Here is a 25,906-nt window from a genome sequence, read left to right on the forward strand (position 1 = left end):
TGCCCCTCCCATCGGGCAAGAAGGTTGTTGGTTGCCGATGGGTGTATGCAATTAAAGTTGGCCCTGATTGTCAGGTTCATCGGCTCAAAGCCCGATTGGTTGCAAAAGGGTACACTCAGGTTTATGGCCTTGACTATTGTGACACTTTCTCTCCCGTGGCCAAGATGACTACTATTCGCCTCTTCTTTGCAATGGCAACAATACGTCACTGGCCGCTTCATCAATTGGATATCAAAAATGCCTTCCTTCATGGTGATCTTGAGGAGGAAGTTTACATGGAGCAACCTCCTGGTTTGTTGCTCAGGGGGAGTCTGGTATGGTATGCAAATTGCATCGCTCTTTATATGGCCTCAAACAATCACCACGAGCTTAGTTTGGAAAATTCAGCTCCATTGTTCAGAAATTTGGGTTAAGACATAGTAAGGCAGATCACTCAGTCTTTTACAAACATACCTCTCCTGGGAAGTGTGTCTACCTAATAGTATATGTTGATGATATTGTTATTACAAGAAATGATATTGCTGGAATATCTCAACTGAAGGAGCACTTGTGTAGACATTTTCAAACCAAGGATCTCGGAAGCCTCAAATACTTCTTGGGCATTGAAGTAGCTCAATCAAAAGATGGAGTTGTAATCTCCCAAAGGAAATATGCTCTTGATATATTACAAGAAACATGTATGATTGACTGCAGACCAATAGACAGTCCTATGGACCCAAATCAGAAGTTAACAACAGAAGAAGGCGAATTATTCTCTGATCTAGAGAGATATAGGAGGCTTGTTGGAAAGTTAATTTATCTCACTATTACGAGGCCTGATCTATCTTTTGTAGTTGGAATTGTTAGCCAGTTTATGCAGACTCCATGTCTTGGACATTGGAATGCTATCATCCGTATTTTAAGGTACCTCAAGAAGGCTCCAGGACAAGGTTTGCTATATCAAGATAAAGGAAATGTTCAAATCTCTAGGTATTGTGATGCTGATTGGGCAGGCTCCCCTATTGGCAAACGCTCTACTATGGGATATTGTGACCTCCTTAGAGGAAATGTTATCTTTTAGAAAAGTAAGAAGCAAAATGTAGTGGTCCGATCCACCGTTGAAGCTGAATATCGGACAAGGGCGTCTCTCACGTGTGAACTCATATGGGTAAAGCAATTTCTTCGGGAGCTTAACTTTTGTGAAATTCAGACCATGAAGATGTAGTGTGACAACCAGGCTGCTCTCCACATTGCATCAAATCCAGTGTTTCATGAGAGAACTAAACACAGAAATTGACTGCCACTTTGTTCGAGAAAAACTGATGACCAAGGAAATTTGTACTGAGTTCGTTGGGTCAAATGACCAACTTGCATATGTGTTGACCAAGTCATTATGGGGACCTCAGATTGAGTTCATTTGTTCCTTGCTTGGTTCATACAATTTGTATGCTTCAGCTTGAGAGGGAGTGTTAGAATTATTACTTCTATTGTATCATTAACCCTATGTATAGGGTGTAGAGTGTGGAAAACTTCTACTACTGTATCTATTGCTGTATCTAATTATACACCTAGGATCCTAGTGCAATCTCTTTGTATTCCATGTACTTGTTTCATTATAAATAAAAGAGAAAGAGTGGTCCTACAAATCCACTACTCATATATTTTCAGTCTCAATCTCAAGTATTGTACATAAAGCAACAAGTTCATTTAGAATGGCTAATAATCATTAGTCATTTACTTATATTTGCATATGTCTTGTAAAAGATTATTATTAGTGTTTGTGTGCAAATCCTTTTTGTTAAGACCCAAATAGTTTACTCTTGTCTAAAACCTCTATACAATCTCTTAGTGGATAAAGTTTTGATTATAATAAATATAAACAAATCATTACATACTATTACATGTCATCGTGTTATGATCATGAATCGTCTAAACTGTATTCTATGAAGTTGTAGTACCATCATACTCTCTAAAATTCATCAGACTTAAGCAAGATGATCTAGTGTTGTTCAATCAATAAGTGCTTGTGCTAAAAGTCATACTCACATCTTTTTTTACCCAAAGAAAAATATAAAGAGTAAGTTTATATTTGATTGTATATGCTTAACACATACTAGTGATCAATGTGATATTTTTACATATAAAGAAGCTATTAATTTAAAGAACATTATAATGTTTGAAACATTATAGGGATCCTAGATGTAAGAACAAGATAAAAAGAAGTGTTTTTTTTCTTAAGAGGAAAAAGTACATGCGTGTGTTTTGCCAGCTCATACACCTCACAATGAAGACTAAACAAATTTAAATTTGTTAACAAGTAAGGAAATATCCAGTATATCTCAAGTGTATCTTTGGTGATACTAATATATTACAACATTTGGTAATTATCGCTTGTATGCCAAAAAGGGGAAGAAGAAAAAAATTGCTCTAAGAAACAATTTCAGGAGACCACAAAATCAGAAAAACAAAAATAGAAAACAATTAACTTAGTAACTCACGATAAGTTACATCTTTCAGCCGAACTATTCTAGAAGGATGATACAAGTTAATGAGGCTGAAGACAAAAGACTTTTCCAATCTTCTCTCTCAATGATATCAAACTATCACATTAATACTTCCATTTGTTTTGGTTGGGAGTGTGAGGAGAGGAAATCACATGATGTTCACTCAGTTTTAGAACCAACTTCGGCAGAAGAGGTGTCCATATCATTCAGACCTAATTCTTCATTTTGTTCCCATGACCTCTCGTATTCCTCAACTGGACATTGCCAAACACAAAACCACAATACATCAAAAACTATGCATCACACTCTAGATAACCACAATCATATTTTCACATACACCACATTAGACCCGTTCATCACATGAAATCCAATTTTCAGCCTACTCAGGACCCACTGTAAAGCAAAAGGTTGCAGCACCAATCCCTAACAAGGGTAAATGTCTGAAATAAACTTAATTTTGTTTGTTTGTTCAGATGATGGTCTACACTGGATTCGGGTTTCTAGCAACTCAAATAGTGGAATCGAATCAGATATTTTATGGAATAAAAGATCCATGTTTAAACTTTCCATTATGTATAGAAAAAGAAAAAGAAAGGGAAAATTCCTCATGTCTATGATGCCAAAGATATGGACAGTGAATGAAATCAGTATTGCGATAGAAATGGAAAGGGGATAAAACAGATATTCACAAATTCAACTCAGAAAATGTCAACTTTATCTGCACAAAGTATAGCTTTATTTATCTGAGTTGGAAAACTTACATGCTAATTGTTTGTCCTCTTTCATATCATCAGTTGCAGGTGCTATAAAAGAATTGACTAATGCATCATCAAGAATTAGAGTCCAAGCTTCTTCCAAGCTAAGAAACTGCATACAATGAAAGGATGCAGATAAGAAAAATTGGGATTAAGACCTTGAACCAATAAGTTTAAATGGGTTGAGTAAAATCCAAGCCTTCAAATTCAAAGACAGGAATATGCAGTCTATTAGTGGTTGGTATTAGAGAAACATCCAACAAGTGATGTAGCTCAAAAGTAGCATGGAACATGACCACGGTCTTTGTTGCTCAGAAAGGGACCCATCTTGTAGAGTGCATTTGGTTAAAATTCCTTAAACCCTTTTCTCTTTGATATACAAAAGGAATCATCAGAAAACCCAAGTAAAAAACCTAACAACCAAAAAAAACAGAAGAGATAACATATAAGAGATAACATGTATATATCTCTATCACTCTTTGTTGTCCATTTCTTTTTTATGATAAAATTTATCAAACTGAAGTGTCAAGAGGGGAACAAAACAGGACAAAGTCTCCTCCTAAAAGAGAACCAGCAATACAAGACGACCACTTTAGAAATACAAAAGAATTTACAATGCCTGATGTTATGTATTGCGCATCTTCCCTCTTTTTCCAGTCGGCCACAAGACATTGTGCAAAGAATAAATATAAAAAATTGCAATAATAACCTGATAAATAGAATTATAAAGTGGAGAAATTAAACCAACTCTCATAAATAGTCACGTGTTACCTTGTTTAGTCTTGTTTTAAAGTCTATCCACTTGCTTCTACTATTTTCATCAAAACTATCTCCAAAAGTAAAGCCATGGACCCTCTCAAGGCCTGAACATGCAAATTGTTGTAAAATCTGTTTATTACAAAATATGCAGTTGCATTTTGGCCATTATAGCTAGATCAGTTTCGATTTGGTATTTACAACAATATGATTGTTGTTGAGCTGTTACAGGATATTCATCATGAGCCATGAGATTTTAACCCATCACCATCCCTCATTCACACCTATAAATAGGTGATATAGTGCTCTCCTAAAACACACCTTCTCAATTCTCTTGGCTCTCTTCTCTCTCCTTTATTTTCTTCTGTTGTCCTAGGTTACTTCCTCTATAAAGAGGAGTATTTTCTTGCTAGTTCTGAGATCCTCAGGATAATCCGGGAAGTTTCTGTTGTATCCTAGGGGACTTGCGCAATACACTACGGATAAGTCCTTAAGGACAGTGAATCTACACACCTTAGGAAGTGCTATTTTGTTTTTGGTTAGTCAGTTTTCCAACACAAATCACATATAATTATATTCTACATTGATACATTCTAGAAAAAGTAAATAGATTATAGAGTTAAATATGTTTGTAGTCTCTAAACTTGACGCTTGGAATTCATCAATGTCCCAAACTTTGATACATTTTGGTCACCAAACTTTAAAAATAAATGCATTCCAGACTTCCATTTGAGCTGGAAAGCGTCAAACAATGTAAACAACTCAAACACTAGCTTGAAATGTCATTTGACACATCAAAAAAATTTAACACAGTTAGGTTAGAAGGATTATATCTATTCATTTTTAAAGTTTGGGGACCAAATTGTATCCAAGTTTGAAATAAGGAAAAATTCCAATTTTACATCAAAGTTTAAGGACTAAAAGCATATTTAACCCTAGATTATATTAAAAACTAAATCACACCACAGGATCAAGAACATCATAAACATGATAAAAGAGAACAGTTTATAAACTCCACCCTTCCAAAACAGATACAAATTTGGCAATTAGAAGACTTTCAAAACATATTTGAGATAGATTTTGGAATGAGAGAAACAAATAATGACATTAAAGTGGTTAAAATTGAAAGATCTATCGCAAAGAAAAATGTTTTCATCATTTTGTTACAATTGAAGCTGAACATAGTGTATGGGTACTATGATGTCCTTTCCTTTCACAAAGATGGCTCCTAATCCTCCTATCTCATTAGGATGGTGACTAGATTATAATTTATGTGATTGATAGAATGGATACTTACTTTCACCAATTCTTGTGATTAAACCTTCAACAGTTGTAACTATTCCTCCAAGGGTTCCGCTTGCCAGCTCCAAGTCAAGTTCCGGAACTTTTACACTTGCAGTATCAGACTAATCAAACCAAACTACTCAGTCAATAGATATAAAAGGTATAGATCTCAGATTGCATAATGTTTAAAATGGTCTGGCCTACATGGGTACCATCATGACATTTTTCACAGGTTATCTTTACAAGCAAGACTGTATGTGTATCATTACAACTTTTGACATATTATTGAAAACAGAACATGTTCATGTTAACGTTTCTAAGTTATCTTTTGATGAATCATTTCAGCCTTCTGATAACCCCAAAATGCAAATTTAATTCCTTAAAATGCTATAGTTCCATGCAAGTGAGATGTCAAAATAAATTGAAGAATAAAGCAAAATTTTAAAGTGGCACTGAAAGATCTCTCATGATTAGTTTCTATAGTTAGTTAATTTACACTTTCAGCAAAACAAGTTTAGAAGCTTACATTTTTCCCTACATTTGAAGGTTATAACCTCAATAACTAAAACCCAAAGTACCTTCTTTTTAATGAGATTTCTTTTACTGAACCCAATTTGCAGTAATTGCATACTAGAAGTAAGAAAATTAAGTGCTCCCTAAATGCAAGGATAAACTACAAGATCCATCATTCATCCCTAAACATATATAAATAAGAAAATACTGGGTTGAGATTAGTTAAGATCACGAAAAGAATAACAGACCTTTATTACATCACGGCTAAGGTCATTGACATTCTTCACAGAAAGAGTAATTTTCTTCCCCTTTTCAGGAATTCGTCCACCAGGTTTCAACTGCAAGGTGAAAATTAATTATATTCATGCCCTAAAAAGACAGCCACACTCAAGAATCAGCATATCTCAGAGTTGCGGTAGCCACAGGCATCACATGTGGATGCCATAACAATTACTTCTTGAAAGTAAGGAATATCTTTCCATTGTTAGGCTCAACACTGGAAGAAATACCAAGAATTGTTCATGCAACAATATAGGATATAAAATTGGCACTTCGCATTGACACAGTACTCAAGAAAGCAAATAAATATTATCGAGTTTTTACCCGATAAGTGATCCGAGTACATGTCAACATTGTAGACAGATGTTTCATTTTGACTAAGCACAACGTGACTAAATTTGAGCGCATACAGAGGTCAACACAATTTAAAAACTAAACCACACTCATCTCTTGAACAACAAATCCAGGAGATTGCTCCCCCATATGTTATCACTGACTGCCTTTTTTCATTTACTAGTATGTAAAGGATACCTTAGCCTCTACTTTTATAATATCTTCTCTATTAAAATACTTTTATTCATTTAAAAAACATCTACAAGGTATAATTGCTTACGGGTTTTCGATGAAGCTGTTTCCGGCAGGATCATCAAGAATAAAGGTGATAGTTGATTCTCCTGTTGCACAGGCTCGCAGTTTCACCAAGAACTGATCAATTGCTTCAGCGGTCTCTGGAGCTACAGGTAGAAAGCATAACAATAGTTAAGTTATTTAAAGAGAAACTCATATTTCAAAAAAAAAATAGCGCAGAAACAAATAGTACTTTGCGTTCCTCTTGAAGGGCCTGAAGTTCATCAGCTGCTCTCATAAGTATCCCTTCCACCTATAATTAAAGATCAAAAGATATAGTTGAATTATTTGACTACAAATTTTCAACAGTTCAATGTTCATGAATTTTCACAAAAGGAGCGTTACAGTTCTCTGATGCCTACAATTTACATTTCCAATTGTAGAAACTAAGAATAATATTCACGATGGGCATCATCCTGGCGACAAAAATACAGGGTGCATATGGAAACTGCCAAAGTTATGATATGATTGAGTCGGACCTAGAGCTTCAGAAATCTAAACTAAATCAAAATAACTAAATCAATAGACTAAAAGGATAGCAATCTCTTCTTTATAATTCAGCACTTGTTTTGACCAAACAGAAAGGACACATTGACATCTTTATTCACTAGATGACTATACACAGGCAGAGTAAATTTAGCCATTTTAAAATAAAAATGCAGTGTTGAGAATGGAGATTTCCACTACTGACAAAAGAAATAACAGGTAACTCCCCGCCCTAGCCAGGAAAAAAAATTGAACAAGCAAACCTGTCATTGTCAGGAACAGAAAACAACAAAGTAAATTGAAATATGTATTAGAAGTAGCGTTGACAGACTACCACACTGAGCCTCTGGTGGAATCTCAAAATTCAGTTCAGGTATCTGCACAATCATACATATAAGCAAGGTTCCCTTTGAATAACTTTATTACAAAGTAGAAAATGAATTTTCCAATAATAGAGCTAGATTAGTCACTAAAATTTAGAATCAACATTTTAAATTGCTTAGTTCACAAAAATATATATCTTTCTAACTATCTAGATAGATAGCAGATAGATAAATAGGTAGGTAGGTAGATAACTTGAGCTCAACTAAGACTATGTGGCTTAGCCCTAAGACTTCAACGAGACAAGAACCACAGTGTCAATGAACTAAAGAATTTTCAAGATTACAATCTAAATAGGAAACAAACTACACAAGTTTAAATAGATATAAAGAAAATAAACAACAAATTTAAATACCTTAATGGTAGCAGATTCTGATTTAACCACTTGACGATTTAGCATCTACATTCAATAAACTTGTCAGACACTTGTATAAACAAATTATCATAATGGTAAACAAAAAAACAAGCTTACAAATAAAAATAAAATAATCCCAAGTAAGCATACATAGGCCATAATTTATCCTATACGGCTATTTCCTGGAGGAGCTTCTGTTTCATACAATAAGACCTACTGTTTAGTGAAAACTTAGTATATGAATCAATGTTCTACCAAGGACAATTTAAATTTTCATATTTCTTTCCCTATTTTGTATGACAAACATGCATATACTATTTTCAAAAAGCCTCTTAGCTTCATAATTAGATCTGTAATCCCAGTTTGACCATTTCTTTTGTAAACATGGTGAGAAAAGGGGCAAGAAAAAGCTGAACTAGGACTGCAGCATTCTTTCCAGATTCCACCACTGAGGTGCCTGTCTTACTTTATTCAGTAAAATGCTCACAATATACCAGTCATGCCAGTTGCAGTGTTTTGCAAACATCATCATAAGGTCCTAAGACTGGAAAAGTCACCGGCAGGAGGAAGGAGGCAGGATGCCTAAGAGAACAAAGTAAGACTATAATATTAAAAAAAGAAATAGTTCATTATAGTGCCACGCCAGAAAGTTCTTTTAAAATTTGAACGGATGTTACTATCCTATGGCCTCATTGAGAATGGCTTTTAGTTTTTCAGCACAGTTTTCAGTTGTAAATTTCAAAACAAAGACAATATTAGTAGTAGTGATGATGACTGTGTTGGCAGAAATAGTGACAGTAGTCGTGGAAATAATGATGATGGTGATAGAGGATGTGTTTCAAAATTAAGTGAAAAAATATTCCAAGCTCCATTTTGGCTAAATGCATTTTGTTTTGAAAATTACATTTGAACTGAAAACTCCCAGTCACCCAAAATGGGGCTTACAATATTTCAATGTCTAGATTAAAATTTTCACCAGGTTGAGTATGGAAGAAGACTGAAGAGCACAATCATGCTCTAACTCACCATTACTGATTTTACTAAGCTTCTCATGATTAACTTTTGCCATGCATTTGTATCATTGTATGCATGCTTATCAAAATTGAGAGTAGCCATGCATTTGTATCATTGTATGCAGGCTTATCAAAATTGAGAGTAGGAGTTAAAACAAACATAAACACTCCAACATTGTCTAACATAGTTAAACAAACCTATAGGCTCGTGCAAAATCGTGTACAATTTGAGTTTTGGATTGATTTAGTGAGCTTGGTTGGACAGTACGAGAAAGCCAAAATTGGCCCTGACTCAATTTGTTTTGGGCCTATGTAGAACACACATTTTGTGATTCACTAGTTCTCTCTTGTGAGTCTCTGTCCATTTGGGTGTCGACTATGTTACTATGTTATTTTATTGTTAACATTTTTTATGGTAAGCAAACTCTTACGAGTTTAAGACAAGTTTACAAAGCCTCCACGTGCTTCTATGAACTCCTAAGTTTGACAATCTTGATTGCATGCCATCTTGCTTCAAATAGTTTCACATCATTACATGATAAATGTCTTTTACAATTTCAACTCGATATTCTACCTAGGATGAGGAGGAGATTAGAAACTCGTAGATAGGGGATCTTAACTTGGATGGTAAGATCTTAGGATTTTACCTAAAATACAAAATTATACATATATAGTACATATGCATAAGAATATCATAAACAAAGAAAATAACCTCTTAAATCACAGTATTAAAACAAAAGTAGATTTAAAAATTATAACAATAGTAAGTCAGTATCCAAATAGTATAATCAGAAATGTGGGAAAGAAATACTTAATACTATTTTTTTTTAGTTGACTAGAAAATTATGCTGTTGAACTTTCCTATAATTTAAGTTTGGGATTTAAGTTAACCACACAATACTTATTTGTTAAGTAAAATTTTCCAAGCCTTATGCGGGATTTATACTCACCCACTCACACCTATCACAATGAGGGTTCACCGACTCACACCTATCACAATGAGAGTTCACGAGGCTGCAAATTATGGTGGGCCAGGGTTGTCCTTAATTAATGTGCATTAGAGCCGCCAACCCCTATTCCAAGGCCTATCAGTCTGGATTCGGCCAATGCAGGTGACCCAGCAATTGTATGGGAAGGATTACCGTCATAGACTTTGAGCTTAGTGCCATAATCAATCCCACAAAATTAACTTGTATGGGAAGGATTACTAAGCTGAAAATGTTGCTACAGTCAAAGGAAGGTGCAATAATAGAAGTTAAAGGTGGCACTAGTCTAGGAAACAATGGAATCACAGAGTTGAGGTATGCAGTTGTGACAAAGAAAAGGTTGAGTGCAATACGGAGAAGGTTACTACGAATGGGTTGGTAGGGCTTCACAAATGAGAAGAAAGGGATTTCCCAGGGTGTGTTCAACTCATGGGACAGCATGATCCTACAAGGTAAATGTTGATTCTAACACCAATGGTCTTCTAACTTAAACATGGATGCTATTTAAGAGAAAGACATCAGCAAAAGTATGAAAAATCATCCTTCAAAATAGGGCAGTCACTAGTGTCAAGAACCCCAGCATGGACATTAACTGAATGGAAAGAAGATAGCTGATAAAGAGTATTGGAGTACCTCCATCCATATCAGTATTGTATGTACCATGATTACTACAACATGTTTTAGAATTCATCTAAGGCCATATATGTTTTGTTATATCATTTATAATAATCATTTGGGGATGGGGAGCCGAAATTTGAATAAACCCAACCTTCTGCTCGCCTGATGTGATTGCCAAAATGTAACGACAACCGCGTGATTTCACCAGCAAACTGTACTTCATTGTTCCTGACAGATAATAATCAATAACTTATGAGAAAGATTAAAGGAACCAATAACATTCAACGCACCAATAATCATAGACTAAAAGGCTTACCTCTCACCACAGTGTGGACATCCAAAAGCTGATAGCAAACTCTGCAGGAAAGGTAAATGTGGCGTGTGTTATATTTAAGAAAACAAATGGACAGACAAAACAAAAGAAACAGCAGATAAAAATAACAGTATGTAATATGATCCATTATCTAATTTGTGAATCAATAATGCTAATTCATTTGATTGAAATATGTAACAAAAAACTTCAGGAAAAAAAAAAAGTGAATGAGGCCTAAGCATAAGGATAACAGAAATAAAGGTGAAATTTAACTACATATATGATATTCCCAATACCTATCAATGAAGGATCAAAAACAGTAACCACTTGCCAATCACAAGAGCAGATGGAGCAAAAGACAAGACATACCTTTTTGAACTGAGGAATTAAAGTCAATAAAAATCTTGTAATCCCCTGACAAACATGACAGAAATTCAGGTCAGGTGATAAAATTTAAAAATTTTGGATGAAGATACAATATTAAGGCTTAGGGTGTACTTGAATCATTTCTTCACTAATAAATAATTGTTTCATTGATTTTTAACATGGTCATATGGATAGAACAACACAAAAGATGAAACACACAAAAAAGTCTAAATATTCATTACTAAATTACTCGGGTAACAATGTCGCTTGTAAATAAATGAAGTACTAACTATTCTACTAGTCCTAGTCCGTAATTAAGAGCTTAATTAAGTTCCCAGTACATGAAACTTCACATAAAAAAATTGATTATTAAATTAAACTAGAAAATGGTTAACACTGATACTTTTCTGCCAAAAGCTTATGCTAAACAAATAGTACTATTACAAGTCACTTTTACAAACTTGGGCAAAGTGAAAACTACATTACCTCATTCAAGCAGTTGTAAGTTCAAAACGGTGTTCAGTACCACCCCACAAACCCCAAACCCCAACTAAACGCGTTGATAGATAAATTAAACACCGCACCGGCTCATAAATTAAACGCATCGAAGCAAGAGGAGAAAAAAACAAGGTGCATGGTTTAGAACATGAGAAGGTTCAGAAACAAGCGCAAAAAGAATGGTGTACTGAATACAAATTAAACGTATTGACGCAGGGGAAGAAGAAAACGAAGCGCTGACATTGCAATGTTCACCGAGTGAAGAAAAAGATAGTATAAGAATGGAGAATTGAATCGTTGAGTTAACCACACAGGAGGTGCGAGAAAAAGTAGAAAGGAACACTGTGAATTCATTGAAAAGCCAAATGAAAAGCAAGCGGTGGCGGAAAATGGGAGAAGCTTACGTTTTCACCACACCGCATACAAAGACTATCGAGGCTGTAGAGTGGAGCGTCACCATCCTCAGCTGAAACGGCTTCCACAACCGATCCTACGTCCACGATTTTCTGGCTTCTCGCATTCCCTTCCATTACTCAATTCCACGATTCCCTTCGCGTTATTGTTAGAACCTTCGATTTCAAGCAGTGACGAGAGTTCCTGCTGCGAAGGAGAATTCTGAGTTTTGAAGAAACCCTCGTGGCAATTGTTTTCGAAAGAGTTCGTGCAGAGAAGAAAACGGCGTCAACGACCTCTCCCGGTCGCGCAGCAGTGGCTCCGGTAGTTGATATGCTGGCGCAAAAGAGTAGAGTGTCTTGCAATGCTGAATGAAGAAAGAAGTGATTGTAATAAACTCAGTTCGATAGGAGCACCTCCAGAATCGTTAAAAGAGAGAAAAAATAGAAAATAAGTTTAATCGTGCATTTGGTTCTAGCGAAATCTTAATTTGATATTTCTATTCTTTTTCATTTTAATTTGGTCCCTTGGAAATTTAATCTCAATGTAGTCCTGTCTGTTAATTAGTGATATAATAACAGCGTTAAATAGCATGTGTAAGTTCCTCAGTTTTTTTAATTTTTTTAATTTTTTTTAATTTTTTTTTAATTTTTTTAATTTTTTTAATGTTTTTAAATTTTTTATTTTTTTTAATTTTTATCTTTTTTTAATTTAAAAAAAATTACAGCATGTCAAGCTATCATCATGCCACATAGCAGTGACAAAGTGATGTGACAGTGACAATGACACGTGTCACTTATGTCATTTTCATTTTCTCAATTTGGTCCCTTTATTATTTTAATTTTTGTCTCAATTCAGTCTCAATCTTTTGTAAAAATTTAACAATTTTGTTTCTCTCCAAATTGAAATCAAATTTAATTTAATTTTTATATAAATGTACACAAATATTTCTATCAAAATTGATATTTCAAGTAAATATTTTTAACAAAATTAAGTTCATTTAATTAAAATTTTACATTGAATTTTATTTAAAATTGTTTTAAAGTTGTTAATAGAAAATAATGTTAATAGAAAAAAAAATCATAAATTAATAGTTCATGTAACAATAAAAGACATATAAATTTAAAATTTGAAAATAATTTTAACTAAAATTGAATGTGAAACACAAATTTAAATAAACTTAGCTATGTTAAAAATATATAATAAAAATATCAATTTGAATAAAAATATCAAATTTAAGAAAAATATTTGTATAAAATTTATATAAAAATTAATTTTTGTTTTAATTTGGAAAGGGACAAAATTGCACTATTTTTACAAAAATAAGGACTAAATTTAGACAAAAATTATAATACAGGGACCAAATTGAGACGGAGGAAATGACACCTGGCATAATATTGACACCTGTCATTGTCACTGCCACATCACTTTGTCACGGTCACGTGGCACGATGACAGCTTGAAACGTGGCAAATTTTTTTATTTTTAAAAAAAATCAAAATAAAAAAAATTCAAAAAAAAATTCAAAAAAGAATCAAAAAATTGAGAAACTGACACGTGGCACCCTATTTAACGTTGTTACTATACCACTAACGGAAAGGACTACATTGAGATCAAATTTCCAAAATAGGGACCAAATTGAGATGAAAAAAATAGGAACCATATTGAGATTTCACTATGAAAATAGGAACCAAAGGTATGATTAAACCTAGAAAATACAAGGGAATAGAAGGTTCATTAATTCTCAATGCCCTAAAAAATCATGTCCAAAGGATTTTCTAATAAATTCCTTATTCTTAGGTTAGGTAACCAATCATTAGCCGACTCCCATTTTTGAAAGAATTAATGTAAGACCTGTGAAAATTAAATAATTAATTAATAAATGCGGGTAGTAAGAGCCTTTAAGACATTAATTATTGATTTATATGATGTAGAAAAGTATTAGCTCAAGTGTTTGAGAGTACTTAATTACCTAAGAGGACTTAGGTTTGAGTCTTATGTATGTCAATTGTGTGTTATTTAATTTAGGTTAAAATACTCCATTGGTCCTCGTTTTGTTCCAAAATCTCAATTTGGTCCTCATATTTTTATTAGTCTCAATTAGGTCCTCAATTTTGTAAATTAGTATCAATTAGGTCTTTTCCGTTAGTGTAGAACTAACACCGTTAAGTAGGTGTCACGTGTCAGCTCCTTGTTTTTTTGAATTTTTTTATATTTTTTAATTTTTTTTAAATTTTTTAAATTTTTTAAAAAATATATATATTTATGCCACGTGTCATGTTTGTAGTGTGCCACATGTCAATCTAATATGGTGACATATGTCAAATTATTGTACGAATCTCAATTTGGTCCTATATTTGTTAATTTGATTTGATTTCAGTCCCAAATTTTTAAAAAAAAAATTAATTTCATGTGCTCCAAATTTAGACAAAATTTAATTTTTATATAAATGTAATGATGATACTTTTATTACAAGTGATATATCTATTACATATTTTTAACAATATTTAATTTATTTAAATTTATATTTTACATTAAACCTTATTTCAATTTTATTTTAAAATTATAAATATATAGATTAATAAATTTATATTCAAAATATTTGTATAACATTCTATATTAACAATATTTTAGATTTGGCTTAAAAATAACAATTTTATAAATTCAAATGTAAAAATTTTTAAAAAAATTATAACAAATTAAAATGAATATATTTCAAATTTTAATATTAAATACAATTAATATTATTAAAATATTTAATAAAAATATCAATTTTAATAAAAATAATCATAACATTATATAAAAGTAAAATTTGGTCTAAATTTGGAGTGCCTAAAACTGAACATTTTTAAAAAATTTGGGATTGAAATCAAATCAAATTAATAAATATGAGGACCAAATTGAGATTCATACAATAATTTGACACGTGTCACCATATAAGATTGACACGTGGCACACTACAAACATGACATGTGGCATAAATATTTTAAAAAAAATAATTAAAAATTTAAAAAATATTTAAAAATTTAAAAAAAAATTCAAAAATTCAAAAAAATATATTAAAAAAATTCAAAAAAACGAGGAGCTGACACGTGGCACCTACTTAATGGTGTTAGTTCAACACTAACGGAAAGGACCTAATTGATACTAATTTACAAAATTGAGGACCTAATTGAGACTAATTAAAATACGAGGACCAAATTGAGATTTTGGTACAAAAATGATGACCAACGGAGTATTTTAACCTTTAATTTATTATTATTTTTAATAATATGCTTGATCATGTTGAGTGATAATATACTTATAGAATTATATTAAATATCATAAAACATGAATTGGTTTGATGGTTGTGTATTGAATTGAACATTGGCATGGTTATGGGTTTGAACCTTGGTAATTTTAAATTAAAGTTCTTTTTTGCTAAAATTAGTTTTGGCATGAAGGTGAAAGGGTGGAGAAAACCCTAAATGAATGATCAGCCAAGGGAGGTTGGGAAAACAGTCCATAAGTGACTTTGAATGACAATTAAAATTAGTCTTAATGTCATTTTTGTTTAAGACACCATTAAAAGACAAATTGTGAGAGAATAGAGGGGTTTAGAGGCTGAATATTTTAGAGCATTGTAAGGTGCACGAAATTAAGGAAAAATAATGATTAGTAAGTGAATTAGAGGAGCTAAATTGAGGTGGTGCTAAGGAGACCATTGGTGATCAAAGGGGGAGCTCTAGCATTTGTGTTTTAAGCAAGGAAACCAGGTTAGGGGAGCTTTTACGCTTTAATTGTATGTTTAATTCTGATTTTCATGCTAAATATAGTAACCTTACGTGTTACCTTTATTTTAAATTCGATTGGCATGCTAAATAAAGTAATTTCATGCGTTGATTATTTTAAGTCTTGGCATGCTAAGTATGGTATGATTATGTATGAATTGTTGTATTCCAATTAAAGTTGTGGTTATAGGAAATTTCAGAAATTGTCTGGTCGGCGATGAACTGCCGCCAGACGATTCTTTCCTCTTTTAGGAAATTCAGGGTTCCTATAGAGGAACCACCTGCCAGAAATAGTGTAAAATAGCTTGTTGGACCACTGTTGACCAAATCTTTGCCCAGAGTTGACTGGTTGACCAGTGTTGACTCGTTGACTGTCCAACGAGAGGCTGCCACGTGTTAGAGCAGTCTCTCTCCCAAATCAGATTTCCTTTCCGTAATTAAGGTTTGGCTGTCGTGAGCGCAAGGTGCGTTTTGCAATCCAAGGGTGGCCACTATTTTCAGATGAAAGACGTGTTCGGCGACGCGTTTTGCCGCTGTTGCGGTGCGGACGACACGAGGCATACATCCTAGTGGCAGTGGTGGTGCTTATGGCCGCAGATCAGAGGTTGCGAATGGCAGAGGCTTTGCGTTGCATCACAGAATCATGGTTTCCCTCATGGTGAAGGAGATCAACGAAGTTTGGTGGTGGCTTCGCAAGTGGTTTCGCGAGTTCATGGTGATTGTTGGGGTGGTTGTCGCATTGACGAGGTGCAGGTTCGTAGAAGGTCGCGACACGCGCAGACTTGAAGCTGTGCAGAACGGAGGCACTCCGACGGTGCAACGGTGGTGATTCTAGAGCGAGGGCGAACAGTGATGGTAGCGTGATGATGGAGGAAGAAGGTGCGACGGCCTTCGTGTTTGCGAATGCAGGTGAGGTTCTAGCAGCTCATCCGAGAAGAGGGTGCAGCCATGGATTCCAGCGTGAGCTCGAGTGGTGGGTGGCAACAGGAGACGTCAGAGAAGATGGTGGTGCAAGTGGCGCATGTGGTGCGCAGTTGGAGCGGCAATGTTCGTCTTGGACAGCGGAGGCATCACGGTTGCGCAGAAGGTGAAGGGTCGAACGGATGGCAGTGTGACATGGTGGCTGCTTTCCGGCGTGTGCAGCGGTGGCCAAACGTGTTCGTGGCGGCCATGGAGGTGGCGACTAGGAGTGTGGCGACTGCGGAGTGGGTTGGTGTAGAAAAGAGAAAAGGAGACTAGGGTTAGGGTTTGTGTTGGGAAGGAGATGATGACGTGGCAAACATTGATTGGTGATTTGAGTTAGTGGAGGATTGATGATGTGGCAAATTGTCATTGGTTAATTTAGTAAGTGGAGGATTTCCACATGGCGAAATCTGGTGGACTAGAGTTTAAGTGACATTAGGGTGCAATTTAGTAAAAAGGAGGGGTGTAGAACAGAAATTGAAAGTCCAATTACAAAAAGAGGTGTGAACCTGAAAACAGGGGGTGCAGTTAGCTCTAGAAATGTCCTTTTTCAGAAATAGATAATCCAATTGGGAAAAAGGGGTGTAAACATGAGAATTAGGGGTTTATTTAGTACCTGAACTATTCCTCTCCAAAATTCTTATTTTGGGACTTAATTTATGAATTAAAATATTCATTATTTACACTCTTAAGGACTTAAATTAAATTACAGTGCATTATTAAACTCAAGAATATCCAATAATATAGTATGCAACTAAATACAATTTTTAAGCGTAAAAATAATATTAAATTCCCAAAAATTTAATTATTGAATGTGAGCTAAGGTTCGACTCATCATACCTTCCAGGTGATCTGGAAGCATGCAACACCTGGTGGTACGTGTCCCTCACCATGTGATTTTACTGTAACAGTATTGGTGTTCTTATTCTTGATGTGCGTGATCTACAAAGCTTTAGTGATGCATTAACGGTCGACTTGCTAGTGTTCCTTGAGTTGTGGCTCGGAACGTATCCCTTGAGTTGTGGCTCGGGATAGGGGTTAAGCACGTGGCATTCTCTAGGTTGTGGCCCGGAATGACGTCCCTTGAGTTGTGGCTTGGGATAGCGGATGAACACGAGGAACTCTTGAGTTGTGGCTCGGGTTGGCGAGTGTTGCCAGTGTGAGTGTGCTGGTTGTGGCCAATACGAATGGGTCTAGATGGATTGCCCTCCTCAGTAATTAGCTAACGAGTTTGGTAGTCTTGGGACGTTACGAACTATGTTCATATATAGGAACTCCACCTGGCGTTACGGTGTATGATCCATAGCATGGTTTCCCGTACGTGCTCTATCGGTTGTGGCTGATAGGTATGGCAGCAAGACATCTTGAGGTAATTGCTATAAGACGTAGAACACGATTATTATGGTAGTGGCCATGTGGTATGGGATCAAAGAAATAGATTCATTTGGTGTGATTGTGTGATATATATAACAATGCAATATTTATATATATGTGGAATTCGTTAGCTCACTCTATCTGTTTGTGTTTGGCGATGATCATGTACGCGGTACACATGAGCAAATGATATTGCAGGTGGATCTGGTGAGGTCTAGAGACGGAGCAGGGCTAGTATTGGGAGAAGATTTTTTGTTTATCAGAGTTTTTATTATGTTTTGGAACAATTGTAATATTTTATATTATTAAACTTGGTTTTATAATTATGGATTGTGGACTATTGTCTGTGTAATAAAAGTTTTAAATTTTCTCGCGGTTTTGGGAAATGATATTTTATTAAATGCAGTTTAATTATATTTCTTTATTTTATTATTTAAATTCGTAATATCCGGTTGGGATGTCACAATTAACACGTAAAAACCTATTCTATTCCTGTCCTTAATTATTACATCACAAAATCTTTCATCTACTTGGACTTTATCTGATTTCTCTTAGCTCTTGTTTGCTGAAATAACGGGCTCCTATACTCATTCTCACCCAAGTCATCATATTCCTCATTGGGCTCATCCTCTTCTATCACATCCCTTTTCTATTGGAAAGACACCTTGTCCTCAAGGTGGAAGATGGGATATGCTGCTGAAAACTCAAAGAGCAATTCCCGAGTGGAGTCCTCAAGGTACATGCCCTTCCATTACACGAGAACTTGTGTCTCTACGGGTGTCTCTTGGTTTTCAACATCCAAAATAGCAACAAGTTTGATTTGTGGCTGATTACCCACGGTTGTAGGTGGAAGGTCCAATGGAACATCATCCACGCTCCCCACAAATGGTTTGAGTTTGGAGACGTGAAAAACAGGGTATTTTAGACTCTACAAGCAGTTGTAATTCAAAGGCAAAGTCTTGCACGCAGATAATTGGGAAAGGACCATAAAAATGTTGAGCCAGTTTTTTATTACGGGAGTTTTTCACAGAAAATTGACGATAAGGTTGGAGCTTAACCATAACAAGATCACCCACCTTGAAGGAATAGTCAATGCGGTGCTGATCATAGTAATACTTTTGGCATGCCTGTGCTCGCTCTAGGTGAGCCTTAAGCTTGGATAAAATGCGGTCGTGACCAGTCAACTCGGAATCAACAGCCTCGATGCGTGAACTCCCAGCTATGTATTGAGAAATATATGGGGGTTGCTTGCCATAACCGACAAAGAAAGGACTCAAACATGTCAAAGAGTGAATAGTAGTGTTGTAATGAAACTCAGCCTAAGGTAGAAAACGCCCCCAACCTTTGGGTTCAACATGAACGAAGGCTTGTAAATACTATTGTAGTAGCTTATTAACATTTTCCGTTTGACCGTCACTCTAAGGGTGATAAGTTGTAGTCATTCGAAGTTTAGTACCATTGAGTTTAAAAATCTCCTGCCAGAAATGGCTCATAAAAATTGAGTCTCGATCAGAAAAAATGCTACAAGGCATGTCATGTAGTTTACAAACTAGCGTTCCAAAAAGACCAGCCTTTCTAGCTACGGTAAAGGAAGTGCGAAGCATGCCAAAGTGCGCCACCTTAGAAAAATGATCGACAACAACGAAGATCACCGTATGGCCTTGGAATGAAGAAAGCCCTATGATGAAATCCATAGAGACATCCTCCCATACACCTGTTGGAATCGGTAGGGGCTGAAGCAACCCATAGGGACGGTGTGTAAGAGTCTTAGTACGCTGGCAAGTTAGGCAAGATAAGACAAATTGCACAACATCTGTTTTCATGCCTTTCCAATAGAAATTCTCACAAAGACGACCATATGTTCATTGGATACCCGCATGCCCTCCAATTCTTGAACAATGAAACTCATCCAACAATAGAGAATAAAAGGATGAAAAGGGGGTAAGAAAAATCTTGCCCTTGTAAAACAAGATGCCTTGTTTCATTTGGAAGTGCGGGTGTTGTGCTGGTTGTTGTTGCACCTTGGCAACCAAGTCTGAAAGCTCAGGGTCAATGGAGTACAATTCTTTAAGCTTGTCAACAAAAGTGAAATGAGGGATAATGAGCCTCAATAGTGTTCCACTTGTTTCATGCACTCTAGACAATGTGTCAGCCACCTTATTAGTTAAACCGGGCTTGTACACAATTTGATAAGTGTTGCCCAATAGTTTTGCCAAGTAATATTGTTGTTCCAAGGTTTGAATTACTTGTGTCATCAACTCTTAAGGCTTCGTTGGTCAGTATGAATAATGAATTTGCGGCCTAGCAAATAAATCCTCCACTTTTTAACTGCAGCGGTTATGGCATGTAGTTCACAGACATACGTGGACTCTAACAGAAGATTTGGGCATAATTTCTTGCCAAAGAAATTGATAAGGTGATTGTGTTACATTAAGATTGCTCCTATCCCTACTCTAGAAACATTTGTTTCTACAACAAAGACTTGCTCAAAATCAAGAAGTGCAAGTACTAAGGCTGTAGACATTGTAGATTTGAGGTTATCAAAAGCCACCTATGCAATATTTGTCCATGAAAAAGAGTCATTTTTTAGCAATTTCGTGAGTGCGGCAGCAATAAATGCATAATGCTTAGCGAATTTGCGGTAGAATCCCGTGAGTCCCAAGAATCCGCAAAATTGCTTAACGTTAGTAGGTGAAGGCAAAACAAGCATAGCTTCCACCTTTGATGGATTAGGACCAACACCCTGCTCTGAAACAATAAGACCAAGATACTCAATTGTAGGTTGTGCAAAAGAGCACTTAAACAACTTAAAAAAACTAATTTTGTAACAGTCACTCAAAGACCAGTTCAAAGTGAGTAATATGTTCTAGAGATGATTTATTGTAAACTAGAATGTCGTAAAAAAAACAACGACAAACTTCCTGAGAAATGGTTGAAGCAAGGGTTCATGGTAGACTGAAAGGTCGCAGGAGCATTACACAAGCCAAACGACGTAACCAGAAATTCATAGTGGCCTATATGCGTACGAAAAGTCGTTTTGTGGACATCATCCAGATGCATACTCTGATGGTACCCAGAGCGGATATCCAACTTAGAAAAACACTTGGTCGCAAACAATTCATCTAACAATTCGTTGATTAACAATATAGGAAATTGATCCTTACATGTAATAACATTAAGAGCTCTGTAATCTACACAAAATCGTCAACTCCCATCCCATTTTTTGACCAAAAGTACAGGTGAAGAGAAAGGGCTTGAGTTATTCCGAATAAAACTCGAATCTAACATTTCCTAGATTAAGCGTTCCATTTCCTGCTTCTGAAAGTGAGGGTACTATAAGACCCGCGAAATTTAATTAATTAAATAAATAATTAATTCATAAATGCGAGTAGTGGGAGCCTTTATGACATTAATTGTTGATTAATGTGACGTGAAAAAGTACTAGCTCAAGTGATTGAGTACTTAGTTATGTTGAGATGACTTGGGTTTGAGTCCTATGTATGCCATTTATGTGTTATTTAATTGATTATTATTTTAGTAATATGCTTGATCATGATGAGTGATAATATAATCTTAGAATTATAACGAAACATGAATTGGTTGAATGGTTGTGCATTGATTTGACATTGGCATGGTTATGGGTTCTAACCTTGGTAGAACCAAATCAAACTTTCTTTTTACCAATATTCTCTTTGGCATGAATGTGAAAGGGCAGAGAAATCCTAGCTGACAAGGGAGCAACTAAGAGGGGCTGAAAAATAACTCATAATAGTCCTTGAATGGCAATTACCATCATCATTAAACCAAATTTTCGTTTTTGGTCATTAACCACCATTAATACCTAATTAAAAGGCCAATTAGAGGTGAGAAGGAGGGTTTTCTGAGTCTGCCCTTGTAAAGCATTGTGAGGAGAGAAAATTTGAGTGTGCATTGTGCTAACTGAGTGAGAAGGAGAGCTGAAGTGGGGAAGCTCAAGGAGAGTATTTTTATCAAGGAAGAAGCCAAGAATCTTCAAGTTTTGGCAATGATATCCAAGTTAGGGGAGTTGTAACCGTTCTTTTAATTTGTATCGCTTAAATGGTATGAAAAGTATGATTAATTGGATGCATATATTCTTTTTATGGTACGAGTTTCGTGTTTTTGGAATTTTCCAGAAACTGCCTGGCGGGTGATGAACTGCCGCCAGGCAACTCATCCTTTCTTTGTGTGTTTTTGGGTTCCTGAAGAGGAACCGGTTGGTGATATGATCCTGACCGCTAGGTGACGCGTGCCTCAACCTAGTTTTTCTGGGGTTTGTTTGAATGGCTTGGCAGTGATGAACATCCGTCAGGCGACGCGAGTCATTTTGGCTCGATTTTGATGTTTTGATGCGTATGGGTTGATTCTGATCGAGGAAACATGGGGCTCTATTAGTTGGTTGGTTTTTGAGCGCCATATATTGTTGAGTTACATCGCGTTGGAAAGTAATGGTATGAAATGCAAGGAATATTGTGTTTAGGGTTTGGAAGGGATTGGAATTTTGCGTTAAGATTAAAGGATGCAGGAATTACTCTAAGGAAACTGGAATTTCATAATTAAATTAGTATTAGACCTCTTTGGTAGCATGACTGATGGGTGGATCGTGAAAAATACTCAAAAGGGTGGATTTTCATGGTGGTTGGGGTCTTCCTAGGTGCTAGAAATTCTGGGAATTTCCCAGAATACTATGCGTCGCCTGGTGGTACTGAGGGAGCCGCCAAGCGCCAGCATAGTGAATTACGCACTGCGTGGCTGGGAGATGAAATGAGGGCCTGGGGACTCTATGGGGATGTGTCATTTACGTCAATGGAATTAGGAAACTTAGAGTAAGGAAAAAATGGAGAATAAAATATGTGGCAACTATTATGAGTTAATCTATGATTGCATGATAATTAGGAGAAATTGTGATATTTATCTCGGTCCAAAATAGTAATTAAACTTGTAGTGTGAGTGGATTGGCAATAACACGAGAATAAAGAGTTGGAGTATTTTGTGGGTGGCCGAGTTAGTCATGGTTCAATTCAAGTAGTAAAAATGTGGTACTCTGTGGCAAGAGACTAAGAGAGAATGTAGTAGGATGGAAATAGAGATTCAGTTATGTTTAGAAGGAAGCGAGCATTGTGCATCAAGAATGAATGAAAATATGAGTATGAGTACATGAAAATCTCATTGGGTGACTTATTTAATGAATGGGGTATGTGAAGATGAAATATGATAGTTGCAATTAGTGTGATAATCAATAATTAGGATTATGATGCGCTGGTTGAGTGGCTAGGTGAGTTGAGGGTGTGAGCAATTGTACCTGAACCTAAACCAAAACTGGTATTGCACTAGTACTAGTGTAGTGCCTGGCAACGGTATGGGAACCGCCAGGAGATAGCTACAATTCCAGAGGGCAACAGGAATGTGTGGCGCCTGGCAGTGAAGATCGTCTTGCCAGGTGATACCTGTGGAGGCAATGTGTACAGTGGCGCTTAGCGCTTGGCGGCACGTGTCCCCCGCCAAGCGGTCTGAAAGTGTGTTTCGCCTGATGGCCTAGGAGCAACGCTAGGCGATAATGTAGAAGTAGAACTTGTGTTTTGCTTGCTTTAGATGTGCGTGGTCTACAAGGCTTTGGTGATATCTCGAAGGTCAGTTTGCTGAGGTTCCTTGAGTTGTGACTCGAAATGTATCCCTTAAGTTGTGGTTCGGGATAAGGGTTAAGCACATGACATTCCTTGAGTTATGGCTCGGAATGACATCTCTTGAGTTTTGGCTCGGGATGGCAGATGAATACAAGAAACTTTTGAGTTGTGGCTCGAATTGACGAGTGTTGCCAGTATGAGTGTGTGAGTTGTGGCTCGTACGGATGGGTCCAGATAGATTGCTCTCCTCAGTATGTGAATGACGAGTTTGGTAGTCTTGGGACATTAAAAACTATTTTTGTATTGGGAACTCCACCTAACGTTATAAAGTATGGTTTGTAGCAGGTTTCCTGCACGTGCTCTACAAGTTGTGGCTTGTAGGTGTGGCAACAAGACATCTTAAGATATTCGTCTAAAGACGTAGACCATGGATGACATGATGGTGGTCATGTGATATGGAATTAAAGGATGGAATTCTTTTGGTGTGTTTGTATGTATATATTGTGACCACGAACTTACCAAACCAACCTGAAAATCTTAGTGTTTTGGGAATGGCATGGCCCAATAAGGCGTGCAAGCTAATTTGGGCTTCATTCGAGTCTGAGGGGGAAATCAATTTAGTTTATGTGGGTGGATCATGAAAGAGTAGCAATTGGGTGAGATCTAACTCTGAAGGTTCTGGAAAATCTAGGTCAGCAATGATCACCATGTACTTACCTTGACATTTGTAATTTTTGTGGTACTTCTCGTCACAAGTGTAACACAACCCTTTTCACGGCAAGATTGAAGTTCTGCTTGAGACATTTGCTTGTAAGGTGGTAAGGAAGTCTTGGGAGGATGTGGTGTGGGGAGCAATGGTGGTTGTTGAGGTGGTGGTCGATTGTGGGTTTAACGATGGAGGTGGAAAGGATAGGCGTTTGGGTTGTGAGGTGGAAAAGAAAAAATTGAGGTCACCAAACTTATCTTCCTAGAGCTTCACAAGATAGATGACATGATTGAGTGAACTTGATCAAAATGCTAGCACCTCTCGGCGTATCTCAGGCTTAAGACTGGAGATGAAGTAGCTCAAGTAGAATTGGTGTGAGAGACCCGTGATACGGTTTGCTAATGCTTTGAATTACAATTGATACTTACGATCCGAGCCTGATTGTGTGAGCTTGAACAACGGCCCACGAGGATCGTCGAAGGTGGAGGTTGCAAAACGGGACTGGAGAATGTGGGTGAAAATCGGCCACGACGGCACCTGATCGTTGGCATGTACCCACTGGAACCAATTTAACACCTCACCCTTTAAGGCAAAGGCTGCCAGCTACAAACGTGGATCTTTAGGGGTGTTGTGGAAGTCGAAAAATTGATTGATCTTGAAGATCCAACCAGTAGGACCATCTCCATTGAACCAGGGTAAATCGAGCTTGAGGGGTGTGGAAAGGACCTTTAATGATGGGTTAGGTGAAGTGGAGTTTTGGGTAGTAGAGGGGGATCCAGTATGGATATGGGTTTCCAGGGTTGCTATTTTTGTTGTAATGTCACGTTGGAAGGCGGTTTGGGAGGCTATGAGGTTTTGGATGGCAGAGGCAAGGAAGTCATAAGAATTTTGTCAAGAAGACATGGTTAGGTTAAAGAATAACACTCTCAATGAAAGCATCAACCATAATAAACTCACTTCGAGGGAAACACCTCCTGAAACGTTAAAGAGAGAAAAAATAGAAAATAGAAGGGAATAGAAGGTTCATTAATTCTCAATGCCCTAAAAAAGGGATCATGCCAATAGTACATATAGGATCCTTCTAACAAATTCCCTATTCTTACGGTTAGGTAACCAATCATCAGCCAACTGTCATTCTTAAGGAATTAACATGTAAAAACATATTTTATCCTCAATTATTACATCACAAAATCCTTCATCCATTTGGGCTTTATCTGATTCCTCTTAGCTCTTGTCTGCTGAAATAGTGGGCTCCTATATTCATTCTCACCCAAGTAATCATATTTCTCATTGGGTTCATCCTCTTCTATCACAGCTTTGATCCACATACCCTCCATCTTAGGGCT

At 36.3% G+C, this 25,906-nt stretch overlaps 1 protein-coding gene across 1 annotated transcript; it reads right to left on the minus strand.

The window, feature by feature from the left end:
- Positions 1–2,264: 2,264 nt before the first annotated feature.
- Positions 2,265–12,527, minus strand: LOC114194820 (zinc finger protein ZPR1-like). Its single transcript, XM_028085232.1, is given in 14 exon segments — positions 2,265–2,737; positions 3,245–3,350; positions 4,010–4,101; positions 5,292–5,400; positions 6,040–6,129; positions 6,195–6,265; positions 6,777–6,804; positions 6,891–6,950; positions 7,920–7,964; positions 10,688–10,733; positions 10,735–10,764; positions 10,853–10,893; positions 11,219–11,263; positions 12,118–12,527. Coding segments are annotated over 14 exon segments (984 nt in total). The 5' UTR covers positions 12,244–12,527; the 3' UTR covers positions 2,265–2,642.
- Between the last annotated feature and the right edge of the window lie 13,379 nt (positions 12,528–25,906).

Source organism: Vigna unguiculata, chromosome 8 (genome assembly GCF_004118075.2).
Source record: "Vigna unguiculata cultivar IT97K-499-35 chromosome 8, ASM411807v1, whole genome shotgun sequence".
Lineage (NCBI taxonomy): Eukaryota > Viridiplantae > Streptophyta > Magnoliopsida > Fabales > Fabaceae > Vigna > Vigna unguiculata.